Source organism: Ctenocephalides felis, unplaced genomic scaffold, assembly GCF_003426905.1.
Source record: "Ctenocephalides felis isolate EL2017-DRISC unplaced genomic scaffold, ASM342690v1 CF-g0.4_SCAFFOLD_01604, whole genome shotgun sequence".
Lineage (NCBI taxonomy): Eukaryota > Metazoa > Arthropoda > Insecta > Siphonaptera > Pulicidae > Ctenocephalides > Ctenocephalides felis.
The window spans coordinates 10086304-10110156 of record NW_020537758.1 but is presented as its reverse complement, the minus strand read 5'-3'; the positions used below and the strand labels follow the sequence as shown (position 1 = coordinate 10110156).

General features: G+C 29.8%; 2 protein-coding genes across 2 annotated transcripts in view; both read left to right on the top strand.

Annotated features, from left to right (window-relative positions):
- LOC113372334 (leucine-rich repeat and calponin homology domain-containing protein 3-like) overlaps nucleotides 1-23853 on the top strand; it is a gene marked incomplete in the record, with an annotated part of 107817 nt that extends 83964 nt beyond the window's left edge. Inside the window, 1 exon segment of the mRNA XM_026612659.1 lies at nucleotides 22981-23853.
- On the top strand, nucleotides 9470-22990 carry LOC113373329 (leucine-rich repeat and calponin homology domain-containing protein 2-like; the record flags this gene model as incomplete). Its single annotated transcript, XM_026613639.1, has 10 exons — nucleotides 9470-9618; nucleotides 9684-9916; nucleotides 11737-11873; nucleotides 11934-12210; nucleotides 13550-13769; nucleotides 13838-14570; nucleotides 14659-14796; nucleotides 16326-16403; nucleotides 16854-17585; nucleotides 22858-22990. Coding segments are annotated over 10 exons (2814 nt in total), but the record flags the coding sequence as incomplete, so codon positions are not given.

Below are 23853 nucleotides of genomic sequence, written 5' to 3'. Positions count from 1 at the left end.
CTTATAGATTATGTTTTCATGTCACATCTCTATGACTCCATACTTATTATACAGGCACAAAACGAGACAAAAAGATCACCATACTTCAATTTCAATATGAATACACAAAGGTAGAAAATTATTACGTAAAAAACACAATGCCCTTCGGGTATTTATCACGAGAGTGTGTTTGTTACTCTATTGGTGATATTTCTCTACTGTTATATTGGCTCGTTTTTTCCCCATAAATGGTAACCTTCTTTATAAAAATAGCTCGGCACACAAGTCGCTTAAGGTTGTTTGATTATGATGTTCAGTTGAGTTATTTTTAAATATGAGGCATGGTGTATAATTTTTTTTAGACGTTTTCGTATTATACTTGGGTGGGTCACAGAAAAGAGCTGGGGAGAAGAAAGGATTAAAGATAAAAGTAATTTTTAAATAATATTTTTATGGGAATATGAGGAATAACTAGTTTAAAGAAATATAGAATGATTTTTTTTCTAAATTATTTTTTTTACTTCCCGTAGGGTAAGTAAATTGTAATCGTCCAAAAATCGAAATTGAAAATTTTTACATTTCTTCACGTTTTGAAGGTTTCTGAAAATTTTGGCATACCTCAAAAAAATTGATGTTTGTGTGTGTGTGTGTCATGCATGTATGTATGGATACAATTTGTCGTACACGTTTTCAGGCGCACGAATTAACCGATTTGAATGACCTAAAAAACATTCAATTTGTAATGACGGGTAGAAGTGGTGATAAGATTTTGGCAAAGACAGGTCCAGCCGTGTTGGAAATACCGAGCTAAATGCGCAAAAAATAGCAGTTTTTGAGAGAATGAAGCATCTGATTTGACTGATTCAAAAAACTTTATGCTTTTTTAGTTTTATACTGTATCGTCTCAATATTCGCTAATAATCACAATTACTTGTATTTCAGAATAAAAATCTCTATTTTTTTAATTATGAAATTCAAATCTCTATTTTTTATGTCTGATTTGAAATGCAATATGTCTATTCTTATATGGGGGCAATCTGTTTTTTTATTTAATTTAACAGGTGGATATTGAAAGGCAACTCTGTAGTTGCTCTTATGAATTGTGATATATTTTTATCATACTTATTATAATTAATTATAGTTTTTGATTTTATTATATTTGCACTTGATATCGTATTTGAGTATAATCTCAAGTGAAAATTTCATGTTACTACCGCTTGATATCAAGGTAGCCGATGTTGGAATCAAATCCTAACAATGTACTATATTGTAAGTCTGTTAAGATTGAGAAAGATTGAGAAAGAAGGTCTGTTAAGATCTTATAAATGTCATTGATTATTTTTTAGGGATAGCGAAAGAAGCTTGAATTTCGAGAAAAAACTGTAGAAAAATTTACCAAAATTTAGTTTAAGCTGAATTTCAGTTTTTGTTCGAGTTCAAGCAACTTGCCAAGGCAAAATTCTAAATACACATTTTTTGATTTATGTAATATATTTTTATATTATTAATTTTACACTAGATTCTACATTAAATTTGTATATGCCATGTGCATGTGGTAACATCATATGTGAGCTTTGAAGATACAAAAAATATATCAGAAGCAAATCTCGAGACTGCGATTAATTTTTTGTTGGCTCTGCTGTTGCAAATTAATTTACTAATATTCGTCAAGCCTTGTGATTTAATTAAGAACGTTTTAAGCAACTTATAGAAAAATTAAGAAATATTTATATGTCGCATTAGGTACGATTTACAAATTTTTCTTAGAATTCTCTGTACCATAAGTTTTGAAATATTTTGTATGACTTTCTAAAAAAAAGTATAGTGCTTATTTGGTACATTTATTTTATAGAATGACTTCATTGTTCTACCGAACTATTAGTCCCTAAACATCAACAATGCGATTGAATGAATACATTATTTTTGCAAACGGCGGGCGCCTCTGTGTTTGGCGCCACAAATACTAGTCGGAGTCACGTATATTGTAAAAGAGCCATTTCTCAAACTGTTAGAATAATAATAACGCTTCCGAATAATTAACTAAAATATTTTATTGGACAAGTGCTTTGTCCTTAGTTTCATCAAGTATCTGCTTTTTATTGCCAAATATTTCAGATGTTGAACCTAATGTATTACTTCCCAGAATGGTATGCGGGATGCATAAATATTCAGTTCAGCCATATATTCAATTATAGTTGTTAAATTTGTGTTGGAACAAAAATAAATATATCTAATATTTTGGATCTAATGTTACTACTGCTCGATATCACGCTGGCTGGGTATCGAATATGTAACCAGTGGTTGCTAGACCGACTGGGAGGGCCTAGCAAGATATCACGTGTATATATTTTTTACCTCAAAAGAAAAATTCTAAATATTTCAAAAAGAAAATTCAAAAATTATATGATTATTTTCTAGGTACTAAACATAAACGTGTTGTTTGTGAGAAAGGGAAAGTAATTTTAAATATCACTAAGTATCACCAAGGGGGAGGGTGTTTAAAAATTCTTAGAAATAACTCACGTGTTTAATGGATTATTTATGAAACTAGTAGGTCTAAAATATTTAAGGATGCTCGTTAGGACGACGAACTCTATTATCATGCAAAATTTTATCAAAATTGTCAAAAAATTGATTTTAACAGTTCCCAACTCTAACTTCCGAAAGAAGTTTTAAATTTACAATATCTATTCTGATTTTTTACCGTGAAGACCTATATTTTTATTATTGTAAAAAATTTAAAATTTATTTTTCAATTTTCTCTTCATTTACTCAGTGGCGTAACTAGACCCTCCGGGGCCCGTGGCAAAGTCTTCCGATGGGGCCCTATCTTGGTACTCAATTTTTAATTTATCTAATTTTGTTTAATAAACGTTAATACTAGTGGATAAAACAATTTTCAATGAATTTTATCACAATTAGCAAACCAACTTCGAATAATTTATATTTTATGACTTTAAATTATGAAATCATACAAAAGGTAGAAAAATAAAGTATTGATTTAGAGTTATAATTATAACTTAGTTGTAATAATATAAAAATAACAAAAAATACATAAATCTTTATTTTTCTTGAAAATCAATCATGAAATTTTGGTGAATATTTTCAACGTTGCAATAAATAGAATTAAAATAAAACGTATTTTTTTAATAAAAATAAAAAAAAATACTTTCTTAAATTTAATTATTACATAACCTTCCATTAACAATTTGTTCTTTTACTGTAATTAATTTTATTGATTGAATAGTGACGTTCGATCTTTATGAAAATTTATGATTTAAATAATACCTCTGATTGAAAACAGTATTGAAAACTATTCTTATTGCTTTCAGTTGTGTAAAAGTATCTATTCCGAAAAATTTCCTATTCCGCCTTTGAAAATTATCGAAAACTAAATTTCCCTGGCAAATAGTTCAGAATATGAACAAAAGTTTTTTTTTTTATGGTACTGATTCTAAATTCTTGATATGTCTTTTTTATTTAAACAAATTATAAAGCTTTTAATTAATAGATCAGTATAATTAAAAACTTCTATTGTAGCAAAATACTGAAAGGAACATATTAATTCATCGAAAGAAACAAGATTTAATTTGTTTAATAATAATGTCCAATACTCGATAAAATAAATTCACTTTGAAGAAACTTTCAGTATCTTGAATATGAATTCCCAAAGCTTGTCAAAATAGCGTATTACCTTCTTGTGACGAGATTTAAAAAATTCAAGATTGATATATCATTTTTCTACTACACTAGTGGCGTCTAATTTTAAATTTCCAAATTCATGTCAATAATTTTTTAATTCTTAACAAATTTTTAACTGTTTATAGCATTTGAAAGATCGGTGATTTTAGATTATAGCACTTTAGATGCTGCGTCGATAGTAGTAGAATATTACAATGGCAAACCAATAATAAAATAATTGTAGTTTGCAAACTTCTTTTTATGTGAAAGAGTTTCATTTTGTACTTCAACAAAACGGAGTTTTAAAGCAAGAATGGCATCAGAATGTCGTGCACATCTGGTAGGCTTAAATATTTTTAATGTTATTTCGTTATTAGATTCAAATCTTGATAAAATATCCCATCATTAGATCATGACCAAAATAATTAAAAATTCGTAAACTGTTTAAAGAAAACGCAAAAAAATATGAAGAAACCAGTGGATGTGTTCTAAATCGAATTGAAATCCTTTGTCAGAAGCATAATTTGCTTCTGAAAGTAAACTTTTAATTTTCAAAACCAAAAATAATGTTTGTATTTACTGCGATAAAAAATCTAAGATAGCTCTTTATTTAGTAAAGGCTCAGATTGAATATTAAGAATGACTTCATTGTATAAACATACAACTCATGCACGTAGCCGTTAAATGATTAATATTAAATGACATCTAACTATAAAAATAATGTATTCTTTGAATATTGAGCAGGAGCGTAGCTACCGCCTTGTCAGCCGTATCAAAAATACGGGGCCCCCGGGCAGGCGGGCCCAACGAGCGTAAGCAGAAATTGATGAAAACTCTACTAAAACAAAACGATGATTTTTAAAAAATGACATTCCATTCTTCTAATTTTATGTATTTTTATATTTGGTGATGAAAAATTTCTTCTTAAGGGGGCCCCCAAACAAATTTTGATACGAGTCCTCGCGAAAAAGTCAAATATAAAATAGAAGTTTCAAGTGAAATAAAATAAAATAAAATGTGAAAATGTATTTCTGAGTCCGCGGTTTCCTCGGCCGGGGCCCCCTTAGGTCGGGGGCCTGTGGCATTTTGCCACCCACGCCACCCTATAGTTACGCCACTGCATTTACTGTATGTGCTGTTGATTTGTAATTATATTAATCTACAAAATGGTTAAAAAAAAATCCGAAAAAGAAATGTATGTTATCAACCTAAAATCCCAATTTTATATTTCTCGACAATTCAAGACATTTTGAATCGTCGCAGATCGAGTAAATTGTGTGTATAATTAGCAGAAAAGTGCAAACATTTTAGTCCAAGTTTTCACAAAAATTGCCGAACCGATCTTGAAAATTCAAAAACTTTTCAAAAGATATTATCTGCGAATCACGCTAATTAGTTCATAATTCTATTATGATCAATTAATTATTTTTGAGGAAACGTTTGATATTCCTTCCCCGGCAGATGTACGTGGTCCATAACTGGTGTCAGGGGTTAGCGAGCGGCTTCCGCGAACACAAGCCTGGACAGACGGTAATAAAATATCTCACGCCGGCTATGATATTCCAACCACTATCTAAATGTATTTTATTTATTTACTTTTATCGTTGTGGTCTTCGTGAATTTCTTGAGGCGATGAAAATGAAAGATATCCATGTGAATTTATGCGATGTTGTACTTTGCAGAAATGCCGCAATCGGTAGACGTTACACTCTTATCGTGCTTTCTTGGTAATAAACACGATTGGTAATATAATATTTGGTTGATAAAAATTCCTTGATAATAGAGATATTTGAGTATTTACAAAACAGTTTGTAAACTAGCTGTAAGTGGAATTCTGTCTTAAGGCAATTAGGGCATCGTGCCTTAAGGCAAATTGCTGGAACTTCCCGTACCAAAAATTATTATTTTTTTTTAAAACGATTAACATTTTTGAAAAAAAATTACTTTGAAAAAATAAGATTTTTGAGAAACTATAAATTGGACAAAAAATTAGTTTTTTTTGAAAAAAAAAATTTTTTTTTAAAAAATTTTTTTTTTAAAAAATTTTTTTTTTTAAAAAATTTTTTTTTTTTGAAAAAAAAATTTTTTTTCTTTATTTTGACATATTGTGGAAGATCTGAACTTTTTTTTCAAAGCAATCGTACTGCTTTAACTACATAGGGACAAAATATAAAGCGCGTAAGCGCCGCGTCGCTGTCTAACGCATAAGCATTGGTACGGAACCGATAGGAATGTTAACAAAATGTATACTTATTGTTAAAATCTCTATAAAATGTCTGATAATTTGATGTGCATATGTCTAATGATCATTTTTGACCGCCAAATGGCTCATTTTTTTACTTTTTCCTCTATATCTCCGAAACCTACCTTCATGAAAGTTGTATCGATTCTTCATCTTGTCAATACAAATAAAATGTTTTTTGAATTATTAAAATCGGATGCTCCGTTCTCTTAAAAACTGAGTTACCGTTTTCGGAACTTTTTGCCCCGTATCTTCGGAACGGCTTGACCTGCCTTTGCCAAAAACTAATCAGCACGTCTCCTTATCAATACGGATCGAATGTTTTTTGAATTATTCAAATCGGTTGATCCGTGTTCCCGAAATCGTCGACGAAAATTTGTATCCGCACATACATACACACACATACATACATACACACACACACACACACACACACACACACACACACACACACACACACATACATCCATTTTTTCTAAGGTATGCCAAAATGTTCAGAAACCTCTGAAACGTAAAGATATATAAAAATTTTCATTTTCGATTTTTTTGCGATTACTATAACTTGCCCTACGGGAAGTTAATAATATTTTTAGACCATGCTGTTTATTAGAAATTCTCTGGAGCAGATATTGTGTTATCACGCTTTTGACTAATAAGGTCGCAGCTGCTCATTATCATTTGTTAATGTATTGTTAAACGTAGAGAATGTGCCTAGAAATTTAATAATTATGGCCACTTATTGCTAGACTTTCTTAATGGTTCAGTGGCGATAGCACGATTTCTTTTTGCATTAGAATTTATTAATATACACACATACATCATAAAAAATGAAAAAATAGATATTGAACATTATATAAACATGAGCTTAAATGTGGATGTTTAACACTTCTTTTTAAATTACAAAGAAACGGCTTGGCAGATCGTAGCACAAAACTGACAAACGATAGTCCTCATCGAAATATGTACATCAAATGGCTTTTAAATTTCTGAAATCGGTTCAGGCGTTTTTGAGAAAACGTCGATGAAAGGTCTAATTTTGACAAATGCCCAAAAAAAACGATACCAATTTTTGCAAACTTTGATGAATTTTCAAAGTTAAACCATTGTCGTAGGGCCGTAATATTGTAGTAAGATCTAGAAGACTATAGTATCTACCGTCAAAATAATAATAATAAAAATCGTCGAAAAAAAATTTTAACACTTTATTACAAGAAAACGGCCCGGCCGATCTTTTCCAAAAACTAATCACGATTCCCAATCAACATCTTTCGAACGGTTTTTGAATTTTCATAATCGGTTCAGAATTGCGGGCTAAAACGTCGACGAAATTTTTTTCATTTTTCTGCTATTTACAAAGAAACGTCTCGGCCGATCGTCCCACAAATATTATAGTACTCGTCGAGTTACATCGAATGGCTTTTAAATTTTTGAAATCGGCCCAGCCGTTTTCGAGAAAGAGTCGATTTACGGCAAAAAATCTGTTCACATACACACACACATACCTTTTCCAAATTTGGTCTCATTCGATTCAGAATTGCTTGAAACGTCTAGAAAACATAAAATTAGCGAATCGGATTTTTTTATGAAAACATAAACTTCTCCTTCGGGAAGTTAAAAAAATGATCAATGCTTTAAATTTTTTTCATAATACTTGTAAGGTATGCAACCGAAGACATTGCACTTTTTTGGTTTATTTTAGTGCAATAATCATTATAATTTAATATAAATATTATCCCATATATAAATAGTTAAATATATATTAACATTCTATTCAAAATATACGTTTCTAAATTTTACAACTTGGTATAAATACAGCTAATCGTCATATACGCCTTTCCCCAGTTTACCTATTTATTAGCCTATTAATATAATTGGTTTAAGTTCTATTCTCGGTTCAGGTGTGCCGCATACGAAATGTCAGAGCACTTCGTCTAACTCCAAAATTGCTGTTACATGTTTCAAGATTAAATGAAATTATTTCCTTAGCCCGACTTCTTGTTCGTTTGGGGTCATCCAAATGTCAAATGTTGAATTGAGCCCATTAAGGCAATGAAATAATAAAAATAAAAGTTACACGAAGGAAAATTTCAAATATATATTTCAAACATAAAAAAAATACCGAGAACACTAAACTAAATATTAAAGTAAATAATAGAGAAATAGAAGAAGTGGAAAGCATAAAATACTTAGGACTGACAATAAATGAAAAACTGACATGGACAGAACATATAAACAAAATAAAAAGAAAGATAGGAACATTAACAGGGGCATTGAAAAGGATCCACTCTTTCGGCAAAACAAATAAAATACTAATAATACCTATAATTTTATATGGAATAACAACATGGAGCCAAACAACTAAAGCAAATCTAAATGACATACAGAGAATAATAATAATAATGCCATAAAAATAGCATATAATTTTCCACATCTAACACCCACCAAATACTTACAGAGAGAAACAAATAATCATTCACTAAATGACATAATTAAAATAGAGAAATGCAAACTAATACACAAAATGAAATTTAATCGAATTAAAACAAGTGCAACAATAGACATAAATCAAGATATACATGAACACTACACTAGACAACACAACAATTTTCACATTGAACACAATAGAAAAAAGAATTTGAGAGAAAATGTCATGGTAAACCGTGATATATTTAAAATAACGAATGAATAACTTGTTAAATTAAATTAAATAATTGATGTTGATTGGTAATGTATCAATTAAATTTCGTTGAAAAATTTGTGCCATTATATAAGAAAACGGTCGTATGTTAACTTTAAATTTACCATTCTGTAATTAATGATCTTTAATAAATTTATTATAATAATTAAAGTTTCATCACAACGATGATAATTTTCAATCAATTATATAAATTTATTTAAACATATTTCATAAATTTCAACCTGAATATTTGCCATTTAAATCAAGTAACGAAATAACCGAATATATCTAATAATAACTAAATACAATTCTTTTAATTTTTAAAACGTTTTTTATCCTTTTCATGTATAATAGTCATTTTTGACCATATTTTTTGTCAATAACCCAAAAACCGTTCCAGAAAGGTGCAAACAAGTTTCCCTTTCATTTTGATTTGATTCACATACATATTTTTATTTATTAAAAAAAATCTTCATTATATAAAATAAGGTTGTCAAATATCTCCCTTCCGCCTTTTTGTATTATAAACCAAGAGCAAAAAAGCGGAAGGGAGATATTTGACAACCTAATTGCCAAACGATATTAAGATGACCAATGATGACGATAAATTTAAAAGAAAAATAAAGAAATACTATAAGAAAATTCAAGACAAAGAAGACTGAAGAGTTATATATAAAGATATTTTAATTATATATAGATATTATATTAATGTAATAGATATTATAGTCAAATGAAATATATATATTATATGAAAACTGTTTTTCATAATCTCTCATACCAGGCACCTCTGCCTGACTGAGATATGAAAATAATGTATATATATATATATATATATATATAAATAAATAAATAAATAAATAAAAATTCTATATGACTATATATTTTGTGTTTCAGATCTTTCCAAAAATCGCTTTTGCGAACTTCCAAATGATGTGACTGCATTCCACTTTCTGGAACGACTTCTGTTGTATCACAATGCTATCAGAAACATACCTGAATCAGTCGGAGCCTTACAGTCTCTATCCTACTTAGATCTAAGGTAAGTAGTAAAACAGTATTAACATATTCCAGCAATTTTTTTCACAATTTTTGTTTTACCTTTAGCCGAAATCACCTGACGACTCTGCCCCGCGAAATATGTCTCCTTCCCTTAGAGGTGCTCCTGGTGTCGAACAACCGCCTGGTCAGTTTGCCGGACGAATTAGGGCGGATGAGTCAGCTTAGCGAATTGGATGCCAGTTGTAATTTTCTAGCCCATCTTCCTGTGCGAATCGGCGAACTCAGGAAATTGAGAGTTCTCAATCTCCGGAGCAATGCCCTCGTGTATCTTCCTTTAGGTGAGATTGATTGATGGATAAGAAAGAATGTTAATTTATTATAATATATAATAATAATATTTATTATTACATATTTTTTATGAAGATTGATTAGCATAAAAAGTTTTTATACACTTACATAATATTTGTAAATGAACAAGCATGAGGAACATTTGAATTATTTCTGGAATTAAATATTAACTTCCCGTAGGGTAATAAAACGAAAATTTTTGCATATCTTCACGCTTCAAAGGTTTCTGAACATTTTGGAATACCTCAGAAAAAATGGATGTGTGTGTATGTGTGTGTATGTGTGGAGACAATTTTTCGTCGACGACTTCGGGCGTATGGATGAACCAATTTGAAAACTTTTTTTGATAGAAAGATGTGCTGATTAGTTTTTGGCAAAGGCAGGTCCAGCCGGTTCGGAGATACGTAGCAAAGAGTGCAGAAAATAAAAATCGAGTTTTCTAGAAAACGGACTTTCCTATTTGAATGATCCCAAAAACATTCCGCTTGTGCTGGCAAAACAATTGTTTTGGATTTTTTTTTATTTCAAATTTTTTCTCCAAAATTTTTTTTTGTATTTCGAAAATAATTCAGATTTTAATTTTAATTCTGGCTAAATTTCTAAAGCTCACTTATATACTTTAAATAAATAATTTCAACTTTATAATTCAGTTTATGTAATTCTTATAAATATTAGAAAATGTTACAGTATTTATAATAATCTATTTGAAAATATTTAATTTGCATTTAAAATTTCGTTACGCTACGGAAAGTTCCAGCAGAAGTGTTTTATATGTCCGCATTTTTTTGTCCACGTTTTCGGGCGCACGGATCAACCGATTTGAATGGTTCAAAAAACATTCGATTCCTATTGATAGGGAGATGTGCTGATTAGTTTTTAGCAAAGGCAGCTCCAGCCGTTACGGAGATATGGAGCAAAGAGTGCAGAAAAATAAAAATCGAGTTATTGAGAGAACGGAGTATCGGATTTAAATGATCTAAAAAACATTCAATTTGTAATGATTGGGAGAAGAGGTGATTAGTTTTTGGCAAAGACAGGTCCCGCCATTTCGAAGATACAGAGCTAAATGTGCAAAAAATGGCAGTTTTTGAGTGAACTAAGCGTCCGATTTGAATGATCTAAAAAACTTTCTGCTTGTATTGACGAAACAATTGCTTTTGAGAATAAAAAATTATTACATCTTTTTTTATTTTCCATGAAATATTTTTGCAATTCTGGATTAAAAATTCAAAAAATCACTTAGGCTAAGCACAGTCTAAGCGCCACTCTGGTACAAATGTTTACCCAAGTGCGTTTAGACTGTTTATGTACTGGAGCACTTTTCCAATTTTGTGAAAACTATTGAAAAATGTGAAAATGCCGCCAAGCTAAGCACAGTATAAGTGCAAATGTCGCACAGAATTATTTGCAAATACGTTTAGACTGTGACTATACGGGGCCACTTTTTCAATTTTGTGTAAATATTTAGGCAACTATTTTTTTTTTGAAATTGAATTCGAATTGAAATGACGATTGTTAATGATCTGGAGATAAATTGATTTATGATTTACAATTGATTTGCTCAGATATAACAAGATAGCAAAAATAATGAAAGTTACAATATTTGTAATAATGTATTTTGAAAACGTTTAAAATTTTTCGAATATTTCATTACGGCACGGGAGGTTCCAGCAATTTGCCTTAAGGCACGATGCCATACACCACTAGTTTACTTTTTGTATTATAATAATGTGGTATTTGATAAGAAACTTATTATTCAAAGTGCTCTATAATTCTTCTAACCCATGAATTTCTATTTTTACAATTGCAGAAGTCGTAAACTTGAAATTAGTGTCATTAAATCTAAGCAGCAATAGAATATCCATGCTACCCGTCGAAATGAGGCTAATGGAAAATTTAATAGAATTGGATATTTCTCACAATCCTTTGACGGTCCCTCCTGCTAATGTAAGTAACATTATCAATTTTGAAAAAAAAACTTTAGTACTAATTTAATTATTTTTATAGTTGTGTGAAAAAGGAATGGTTCACATCTTCAAATATCTAGAGACTCAGTATATCAAAAACGGTGGAGGTCCTTTCAAACAAATCGCTATGACGACAGCAGCAAATGCAAGGATAGCACGTACAACTGCCAGTCCAATTTCGACACCAACAAAAACTTACACAAATCGCACATTGCAACCAAATACATTGGACAGTCTGAAAAGTAAAAGGCCACATGTGGACAGCGGGTACTGTACCAGTGATGGCTTTGATAAACATTGGATCGAAGATGTTCATGGTAAAAAATTAAAAAAAACATTGGCATACTTATAAGGTGACCATATTTTTTTAAGTCAAATCCGGGACGGCAATTATTAGTTATGCTAATCCGGGGGGGGGGGGGTGTTGGTCGTGTACATAACAAATGCTACTCAAGGATACAATGAAAAAATAGTTTTTTTAAATGATTTTGTTTTTATCATGTTTGTGGACTTTTAGTAAGAAGTTTTTGTAAGCTTTATACTTCGACTATTATTTGCAATACTTCTTTATCTGTGATATTATATCTTATATAAGGTTGTCAAATATCTCCCTTCCGCCTTTTTGTATTATAAACCAAGAGCAAAAAAGCGGAAGGGAGATATTTGACAACCTAATATTTTTCGATCTATATGTCCTATTCAATTATCTTCATAATTAATTTGAAAAAAATAGCATCTGTCAGTTTGTTTTCTTAATTTTAGTTAATTTAACTATTAATTTTCGAAAAACCGAGGCTTCCGGAACAAAAAATCAAAATCCGAGACAAATATCCGGGACACAAGGTGGAAATCCGGGACGTATGGTCACCTTAATGGGTTATATGGGTTTCACGGTTTCAAAAAATCTAAAAAAAATTTTTTGTCTTATTAAATTCTATAACATCTCTAGAATATTGTCCTACATTTTTAAGTTGATCCGACTAATAGTTTCGGAGATACAGCCTTGAAAAGGTGGACGCTTGAGGTTCATCTTTATTATTTTTCAAAACTTTAAACACGTTTTTCCCAAAACTATGTTTTCAAAGACGGTTGTCAAGATTTCTTAGGAACTACTCAACTGATCTTGATGAAATTTTTCACAGTTGTTCGAGATATCGTTTACAAGGTATTGAACGAAGGATTTTCTTTTTGTTTAATTACAACTATTTAATAAAAAAGAATGTCGAGAAATTTTAATCGAAACTTGCATTTTTTTATAAGATCGTCTGCCAAAAATCCACTTTTCATTTTTTTCTTTTTTTTTCGTCCAATACCTAGTTTATTGTCTTTACTAAAACACGTATTTTTTATTTTTATTTCGGATGATCCTGAAACGAACTCTGCTGACAACGCGGAGGCACCTATTTTTCCGTGGGACTGCCGGAAATGGCGTCGTAATGACCGCGATTTTGATATTTTTGTTTGAAAATTTTACAAAATGTTTATTAAATATGTACCTTTTAAATAAAAAAAAATCATTAAAATATTTAATTTTTTATATGTAAAAAACATAATTGAAAAAATGCCGTTTTTTGACCGAGGAAACCCATATATTTCTTTACTATATTTACTATATTTACGTACGAATGCAGAAGTGTTCATGGATTTTATTTACAGATGCGAATGCGGAAACGTTTGATTTATATCAAAATTTGTCTTCATCTTTGTCTTCCAACTCATCTCAAGACACCATAACGCCTTTGAGTGGCGCTCCTTTGGCGTCTAGCGAAAGTCGAAGTGGGAGTTCTACACCATCAACCATATCACCTGGACCGTCTGAAATTACTGCAAACAGAGAACTGTCGGATGACCGGCTAGCTAATATACAAACTTATAGGTACGGTACTTCTGCACGCTGATCTTGTAAGGTCATGTTATAATTTGCTTAATTTGTTTATATTGTAGGGAGTATAAGGAAGCCCTAAGGCAGCAAAGACAACTCGATGGCCACATAGTCTACAGATCTAAGGAACACACTCCACCTACGCCTCAAACTCCCGAAACCAACTTCCAAACAACTCTAATGAACCAAAATCCCGACCACAAGTTTATTGCAAGTTCTCCAAATACTCCACTCAGTTCCAGGCGAGATTACAGTCACAACGATCACTCAAACTCATTAAACCATCACCAAGGAATGCAACAGATCTCAAAATACATGAACGGTTACACCAACGGCCAACCAAATGGTGTAAATGGTTCTCAAAGCCCAATTGCATCAGTCAACCCCATGCTGAATGGAAATTCCGTCAGTCGCAAACCTGTGCAAAAAGTTACACCATCCAGAAATATTTTGAACGACACCAACACAATCGAACAGAATAAAATAAATTCCATGACATCACCTGATAACGAGAAATCGGATTCAGTAAAAAATTCACCGCAATCTCCGTATAAAACATTCGCTAATAAGAACGATATATACGTTAAGCCGAATTCGCCGATTAAAAATTCTAGTAATATTTTAAGTCATAATAACGTTCCGGTAGCCAACCGGAATGGTTTGACCAAAAACGGGAACAAGAGTGTTACTTGGGAGAGTAATTCTCCTGATAAATTAGATAAATTTAGTTTCACAATGAAGAGGGAATTTGATAAGCAGAAGGAAGAGACTGAACTGATAGACCAATTGCGCAATGTAAGAATAAAATTTTGCACATAAACATGAATAATAAATTATATAGTATAAATTTTAAATATAACACCAATGTATATTTTTATTGTAGATAATTGAATCCCGTCTAAAAATGACACTGCCACAAGATCTTGGATCAGCCTTAACCGATGGTGTTGTTTTGTGCCACTTGGCTAACCAGGTTTCGCCTAGGGCTGTTGCGACAATTCATGTACCAAGTGCCACTGTTGTAAGTATTTATTAACTTCCCGAAGGAGAAGTTTATGTTTTCATAAAAAAATCCGGTTCGCTAATTTTATGTTTAAAAGTTTCAAGCCAAGAGACAAATTTGGAAAAAGTATGTGTGTGTGTGAACAGATTTTTTGCCGTAAATCGACGTTTTCTCAAAAACTGCTGGACCGATTTCAATAATTCAAAAGCCACTCGATGTATCTCGATGAGGACTAGTGTTTATCAATTTTGCACGACGATCAGCCAAGCCGTTTCCTTTGCAAGAAAAAATTTCGTTCACGTTTTAGCCCTCAATTCTGAATCGATTTTGAAAATTCAAAAACCGTTCGAAAAATATTGGTTGGGATTCGTGCTGACTAGTTTCTGATAATGATCGTTTTTTTTGTAATAAATTGTTAATTTTTTTCAACGATTCTTATAATTTTTTTTGACGGTAGATATCATAGCCTTGTAAAATAAACTAAACAGTAAAGGTTCTACGTCCAGTCGTTTAATTTTAAAAATTCGTCAAAGTTTGCAAAAATTAATATCGTTTTTTTTGGCGTTTGCCAAAATTAGACTTTGATCGAAGTTTCTTCAAAAACGCCTGAACCGATTTCAAAAATTCAAAAGCCAATCGATGTATTTCGATGTGGATTATCTTTTCTCAGTTTTGTGCGACGATCGGCCGAGCCGTTTTTTTGTAATTTGAAAAAAGTGTTAAACTTTACGTCCACATTTAAACTTATACTACCGAATCGACTTTAAAAAATCAAAAACTGTTCGAAATATATTGATTGGGAATGATACTGATTAGTTTTAGGTAAAAATCTACCGAGCCGTTTTTTGAAATCATCTGTTGAAAAAATGTTTTGACAATGCTTATGATTTTTTTTTTGGCAATAGATATCATGGTCTTATAGACTTACTAAATTATAACCGCCTTACGACAATATGAATTTTAAAAATTCATCAAAGCTTTAGAAAATGAGTATTTTTTTGACGTTTGTTAAAATGAAAATTAGATGATTTACTTGGTATAGAGTGTTCGTTCGTTTTACTTTTAATCACTCATAAATTAATTTATATTTTATTGATTAAGTCGATTATTTACACAAATCGGGAAGTTCATGTAACTTGCCTCAAGGCTAAATACCAATACCAACTAGTTTATTTTAATTTTATTCTGCAATTTGTTTATAATTATATTTAGCAGAAAATGCTGAAAGTTGTTTACAATTAGTTTTTACGAATTAGTAGAAATTTCATGAAAATTAACATGGCGATAAAGTTCATGCTTATCAATAAAAATTCAATTGGAAATGGAAATATTTATATTTAATTCAAAGCGATAACTTGATTTTCGAAATAAACATTTGAAAATATTATCTAAATATCTAAATCTCAATTTCGGTTGATTATAATCAACTAATGACTTATAAGTCAATTATTATATATTTCGGGAAGTTCATGCAACTTAAGGCTAAATGCTACTTTTAGTTTAGTTTAATATCAGTAAATTAATGTAGTTTCGTTTGCAATTTTTAGCCAAAATTAACGATGGCAAGGTGCAGGAGGAATGTTGACAATTTTCTGGAGGCTTGCAGGAAAATAGGCGTTGAGGAGGTTAGTGATATTTTTATGTACAGTAATAAACTAAAATATAAGTTTGTCAAATATCTCCCTTCCGCCTTTTTGTATTATAAACCAAGAGCAAAAAAGCGGAAGGGAGATATTTGACAACCTAATATTAGGTGACTAACTTAATTTCTTCTAAGATTCGAATACTTTGTTCATATGTTTTTGTCATTAATCCATTCATTGTGATCACGGAAAATTAAATAAATATGGTTGCTTTTTTTGAATGTTTTCGTGGGTTTTTGGTTTTCTCTATAATCCATCACATCTTTTGGCCATTTGGTAAAGTTCACACATGCTTTTTGAGAGATTGCAGTTGCAGATCAATTGGCAGTTTTATTATTATTTTCTCAATTGCAATCTCTTCCTGGTGATTTCCTGGTTCTGTATTTTTTTGTCCTTTCCCTGTCTTAAACTGGTTGTCGGTATGTGTTGCAGACGCTGCTGCCCAGCCGCGATCTTTTGATGGGATGTACGTCTGCACATGAGCCCGACATCTCGGTTGAGGACAAGGTCAGATTCGTCGGTAAAAGTGCCCTGTGTGTGTTGGCACGACTTTGCATCGATTTGGTTAACGGAAATCACCAAAGGCCAGAAATGCGATCGGTTATAGAGAACGGGAATAAAATTGCGGACGAAGACGCCAGGGGAAAAAGGAATCTGAGCGAAAATATGGGATATGTCATTGAACAACTGGAGAACCACGCTTTTATAGAACAAGCTCTGGCTGAAGATATAATCGATAACTATGATGTTGTCGATGGGAACATGGACTTAGATCATGATGACAAACCAGAGACTGAATTGATATACGAGTGTAACAACAAGAATGTTGTACCATCCGATTCAAAACTCAAAGACATGATCAAGTACTTTGAATCCACAAAGGAACGTGGCAACTCCAAACTCAACAAGGACATCAGAAACAATTCTGATAAGTACCAAGTGCCCTTAGGAAAAGATGCTGAAGCATGTGATAAAAATGAAGGAAAATACAGGTCTTCTGAAGTGATGGAAAAAATTAATTATACTAAACGTAAAATGTCTTTGTATTTAGAAAAGAATTTGAATAAAGAGATGAAATCGGATACTGTGGCGCATAATAGGCTTGTCACGATTGCCTGTTTGTCTGGATTTTTGCTTACTGTGATTATTTTAACATTGTATCCGCTACCGGGATGAATTTGAAACATTAATAGATGTTTCGACGAAACATTCCTTGAAAAAATATTTGTTATTATTCCCTAACACATAAAAGACTACGAGTTCTTATATATTTTGAAACAGATTTTTTAGATCTAAGTAATATTATAATTTCTAAATATGCGTAGATACTACATTATTTAGAACCGACGAACAAATTAACCAGTTAACTGTGACGAATATACTCGTTATAAAGAAGTGGCAGAATTTTGTGTATTGACGAGTATATTCGTCACCATTGGCTATATAAATTGATTTTTTGAAGGCAAAAAACTTAGTTGCTACATTGTCTATTAAGGGGGTATTCTAGTGTAGAGCGATTAATTTTAGGTCATTTTTAAAGTATCGTAAAAGAAAGCAATGAATGTTTTTTGCTATTCATTTTTTTACCACTTGTTTATTAATATTATTAAAATTCAAAACAAAAATTAAAAAATAAAAAAGTTGAAAATTGTAAAAACTGGCAGCTGATAAAGTGGGTGGTCTCAAAAAATTGGCACCTCAGTCTTGACATGATTTCAGCCCTCCTAGCCATCGGAAATGCAAAAAATAAAAAGATTATTAATCTACAATGATGTCGCAATCGGCTGAACTAGCGATGAGTAAAAAATTTTTTTTTTCACAACTTGGCGACTGTTTGAAAAAAAAAGGTTTTTTTTACTGTTTTTTTTGAGTTTCTCGATTTTTTTTAAATAGTAAAAATAGGAATTTCGGTATGATTCTAGTTCAGACGGTAGATAGATCAATAAACAAGACTCTCTGAAAATTTCAAATAAATTGGTCGAGTAGAACTCCTGAAATCGTGACAAGAGTACTGAAAAAGTAAGTTCTGAGAAAAACGCATTTAAAGTTTTGCGTGAAGCCAAACCAGTATGGAGACCGAGTCAGTAAAATGCCTATATCTCCGAAAATAATTCAAATTTTCAAAAACCTTCTCGTACCCATATTCTTAAATAGTTAAACTTTGGAAATATGAAATAAAAAAAAATTGATTTTTTTAAATTTCTACACTAGAATACCCCCTTAATAACTGCAAATTAACCTATTAACTGTGATTGCCGAATATACTCGTCATGAAGAAGTGGCAGAATTTTGTGTATTGACGAGTATATTCGTCATGCGTATAAAAGACCATTGGCTATAAAAATTGAATTTTTTTAACGAATGTTAAAATGAGATGTTCATATAATTTTAAGACTATGACTTTATAAAAAGTGTCAATTTTCCTTAAGGCAAGTTGCGTAATCTTTTCAAAATGTGGAAATAATTACGTAATCAATCAGAATTGAAATTTAGATATTTAAATGACATTTTCTACTGTTTATGTTAAAAATAATTTATCAAAAACTGCTTTTACTTTCTTATAATATTTTATTGAATTTAATGCGTTTTTAATTTAATACGTATGTAATATATACTTATATTAACAAAAAAGTAAAAATTTAGTACTTTTAGCGCAGATTGACGAATATACTCATCATTAGCGTGTGCACCACAGTTAACTGGTTAACAAATCACATTTACAATTATATTATAAATCACATAAGTCATTTATATTTGACTTGATATTTACATCACGATATCAAAATATATCTGAACTCGTACTTTATATTATTTAAGCATATTTTTATTAATATTATTACCAAGAATAGAAAAGTCTTATCTATTCCTCAAACAATGCCAAATTCAGCGATTTCACTTGAACCAAAACTTTTTACCAGTATTGAAAATAATTCTTCCTATTTATATATAAATAGTTGCCAAAAAATAAGGTTACTACCCTAATTATTATTTAATACCCCGAAATTCATTTTATATTATAAAGTGCAGAGAGAATATACAACCAAAGATTGAACACAAGTACAATATTTTTAATACAAATGAGTATTTTTAACAAATTTGGAAGATAATAATATACGGATATTTTATTTATTAACCAGAGTATATTCTCGTGACAATATTTCCAGAATCTCTTATATTATAATTAATTATTGACTTATAATATAGTACTTAAATAAAATTATTATATATAATAATAATTGGTATAATTATATTTTATAATAAGCTGCTATATGCTTTTTGCAGTGTAGTGTTTTATTTAATCAGAAAGCAAAACTATCTCAGATTTTATTAAATTGATATTTAGTTTTAATTTACAAATTTATTCAAAAAATTCCGAATAATTTGACTCAAATTCTGATTTTAGCAGCTATTTTATTAGTTCAGTTACTTATATAAAATTACTATTACTATTACTCTTACAACTTAACACTATCGTGCCTAATAATGTTGTAAGAAAAATTACAATGGCTTAAATATTTAAACTATTTTAGAATAAGTCGTGTAAACTGCTTTAGCATTTGCAAATATCATTTTAGATTTAGATTGTGATATACGATAAGTACTTAACGACTTTTAACGAATATTTTGGAAAATATTTAAGTTAAGAGATCATCTGAACCTAGTCTTTAAGTACTTATATATATGGAGAGAGATTTTTATTTATTCCTGCTAATTTACAAGACTGTTTTCGTAAGATCTGATTTATTCTTATTTTATTCAACAGACTTGTTACATTTTTTTTAACAGATCTTTATGTGATTCCTTATTATTCCAGTATTAATTGTATGTTCAAAATCGTGAAGTCTATGTTATTTATATACCAGATATTTATTTATGAAACAGATTATTTAAATTCTTATTTATTACTTGAAATAGATTATACAATATATTTATATCGCGCCTTAATTGTAGTTTGCTATTAGATTTAATTGTTTGAAGGTGGTGATTACAATTAGGTTCCTTGTAAACTCTATTGACATTTTATTAGTTTTATGTAAAAATAATTTTAATATGTCGTATAACTAAATATTTTAAAAGCCATTTGGTATCAGATTAAAATTTACTTCTTTACAGTTTTAAGTTAAAAAAAAAAACTGACAAAATCTTAAATTAAATCGGTACTGATATTCCTTCTTTTGAATATTTCAATTCAATTTTGCATAATAGTATTTTCTTTATATATAATTATAAATTTGTTTTTTAAAATACTATCTGTCTTTACAAAATTTTCGGTAATTTTGAGTATAGAAACTAAATAAATGAAGTTTCGAATAATTGACCTTTACAATAATTAAAATACATTCCCCAGTTAAAATAAATTTTAATTTAATCTTTTTCTTAATTGTGCAACCATCTTCGATTATTTAATTAATTTATTTATTATTATTAATAAACATTCACGTGTGCTTTTCCCGCTTTGCAAATTCGGTGTTGACTTGGGAATGAGAATTGTATACCTATTATTATATATTTTTGTATTTCGAATATTTATTTATTTATATTTATATTATAAAAGTACTTTTATGTCATTGATATATACACTACTATACAAATGATAATATTGAATACATATTGAATTGTAGTGGATGGATTTTTATTATCCCAATAGAAAAATCACAAGATTTAATTTTTCAAATTGCAATTATTTATTTTATGTATGCTCATATTTAATGTTATTCATATTTTTATACTTGTATATATATTTATATATGTATGTAAGAGTTAAGATCTTATTTAGTTTAAAAATATGATGATATATGTTAAAAAAGCATTAATTTTTATGTTTTTATAACATATTATGCATTTTATTTTACAATTTAGCTGTTTTTTTGGTGAAGTAGTGCTTGTCGTGGTTTAGTGGTTAAGAACATGGTTCAGAACGAACTAATTTCTGGTTTGATCTTAATCTCGGCCATCTCGATATCAAGTAGTATGATATAAAATATCCATTTGACATAATAAATGAAAATCGTTTTTCGTGGGAATTTCTGCAACCATATATAAGACAATACTATTAGACATCTGGGACTAATATATATAGTGTACACATAAAAAATAGAGTGGTTGACCATTGGGTTGTCCTTTTGGGAAAAAAAAATTAAATATATATATATATATATAATATATATATATATATATATCATGATTTGATACAAAAGTATGTGAAAACCATTCGACTGAGTTTCCAGCACTTTGGAGTGTCTTGGTATTATTTCAAAGGGGGGATACAAGTCTGAATTATTTTTTTATGAATATTTACAAAGTTAAACTATTTAAGAATATATGTACAAAAGAGTTTTTTAAAAATTTAATTATTTTCGGAGATATAGCTGTTTGACCACGATAAAATCTTCTTCTGTTTCCTTCCAAACACGTTTTTCTCGAAATTTTCTTTTTTGGTACAGTAGTCAATTATGTTTTTTTTTTTAAACCGGGTAAAAATAAATACACGTGATATTAGTATGATAATAGTCTTACTTGTGATATTACACTTTTCACCATTATTATTTAAAATTACTCTCTCTCCCCAACCCAACATAAACTTGCATTTTTAGAACCTAGAAAAAATAGTGAAGTTTTGTGAAATATTTGGAAAATTATATGTTTTTTTTTTCAAATCAGATAAAAATAAATACACGTGATAATAGCGTATGATAAAAGTCTTACTTGTGATATTACTCTTTTCACCATTATTATTTAAAATCACTCTTTCTCCCGAGTTTTTGGAATTTTTTAGAAAATTATGTGTTTTTTTTTTCAAATTAGGTAAAAATAAATACACATGATAATAGTCTTACTTGTGATATTACTCTTTCACCATTATTATTATTAAATTAAATTACTCTCCTTTCCCGACCCCACTTAAACTTGCATTTTTAGTACTTAGAAAAAATCGTATAGTTTTTGGAAACATTTGGAAGATTATTTTTGGTTTCAAATCAGGTAAAAATAAATACACGTGATAATAGTATGATAATAGTCTTTTTTGTGATATTAGGCTTTTCACCATTACTATTTAAAATTACTCTCTATTCCCGATCCAACATCACTTGCATTTTTAGTACCTAGAAAAATCGTACAGTTTTTGGAAATATTTGGAAATATTTGGAAATTATTTTATTTTTTTTCAAATCAGGTAAAAATAAACACACGTGATAATACTATGATAATAGTCTTACTTGTGATATTTTGTGTTTTTTGTCATACCCCTATAAACCTCACTTACAAAAAATTGATAGAAAAATTTTCCTTGCCTTTTTTACGCCCTTCAAAAATCACATAAAATTCATACATCAACCCTAGAATACCCCCTTAAAAAACAAGTAGGTAACTCATACAATTTTGCACTTCTGAATATTAGTTCTAATCAATTTTATTTTTTTTTTTTCAGAATCTTATTTGCTGCGCCGCCGACGTGTTGGAATGTCGAACAGGAGGCGCCGTCCAAGTGGCCATCACCGTCACAGAACTTCTTCGACACAACGTCAAAAGCCCCAAACCGAGTGTGGTCTGAAAAAAAAAAAATCGATAAGTATAAAATTTTATATTAATTATTAAACGAATACGAATTGACATATTAAAACCCCATAAAGGCAACATATTGAATTGTAAATGAGAATATATTCGGTTAAGTTTTAGAGTAAGGAAATAATTGACTACTATATGCTACGACGGTTGAATTAAGAAGGAAAACGTGATAATACATTATTATGCTCAATTTTATTTTTGCATAAATGATTATTTTATTTTTTCTTGTGTGTGATATCTTTAATTTAAAGTTTTACAATATATAAATATTGTTGCATCATTTTTTAATATAAATTTGGATTACATGACATTATACAGGGTAGGTTAGTATGAAATAATTTTTATTTTTCATTATTTTATATATAAGAAATATGTACTGATTTATTATGCCATGGTAATAATTAGAGAGAAGATGGATTTTTACACGAATTTTGAAGGAAATAATCACTGGTGCGAGAATTCAAAATGTTTATATACTTTTTATAAAATTATGTATATAGAATTAATTTAGAATATTTTAGGGGGCGTCCATTAATTACTTGGTGTTTGAAGAGGAGAGGGGGGGGCGCTTTGAAAAAAAATCACGTGAGGTGAAGAAGGTCTAAGTTATTAAAAAAAATTAATTTTCACATTTTTATGTGCTAAAGATACACGTAAAGTTTGGAGGAAAAGTTGGAAGGTAATTTTAATTTTTATTCCAAAAATCTTCAGAAATTGATCACGTGATTAATGTACGCCCACTTTATACAAAATTTATACAAAGGCTTTGGCACAGATTATCAGACAAATCAGAAAATTCCACAAAAAAGCAAAAAATATTAAAGATTAATAATGAATATTAAAAATTTTAGAGATTTTCACGTTT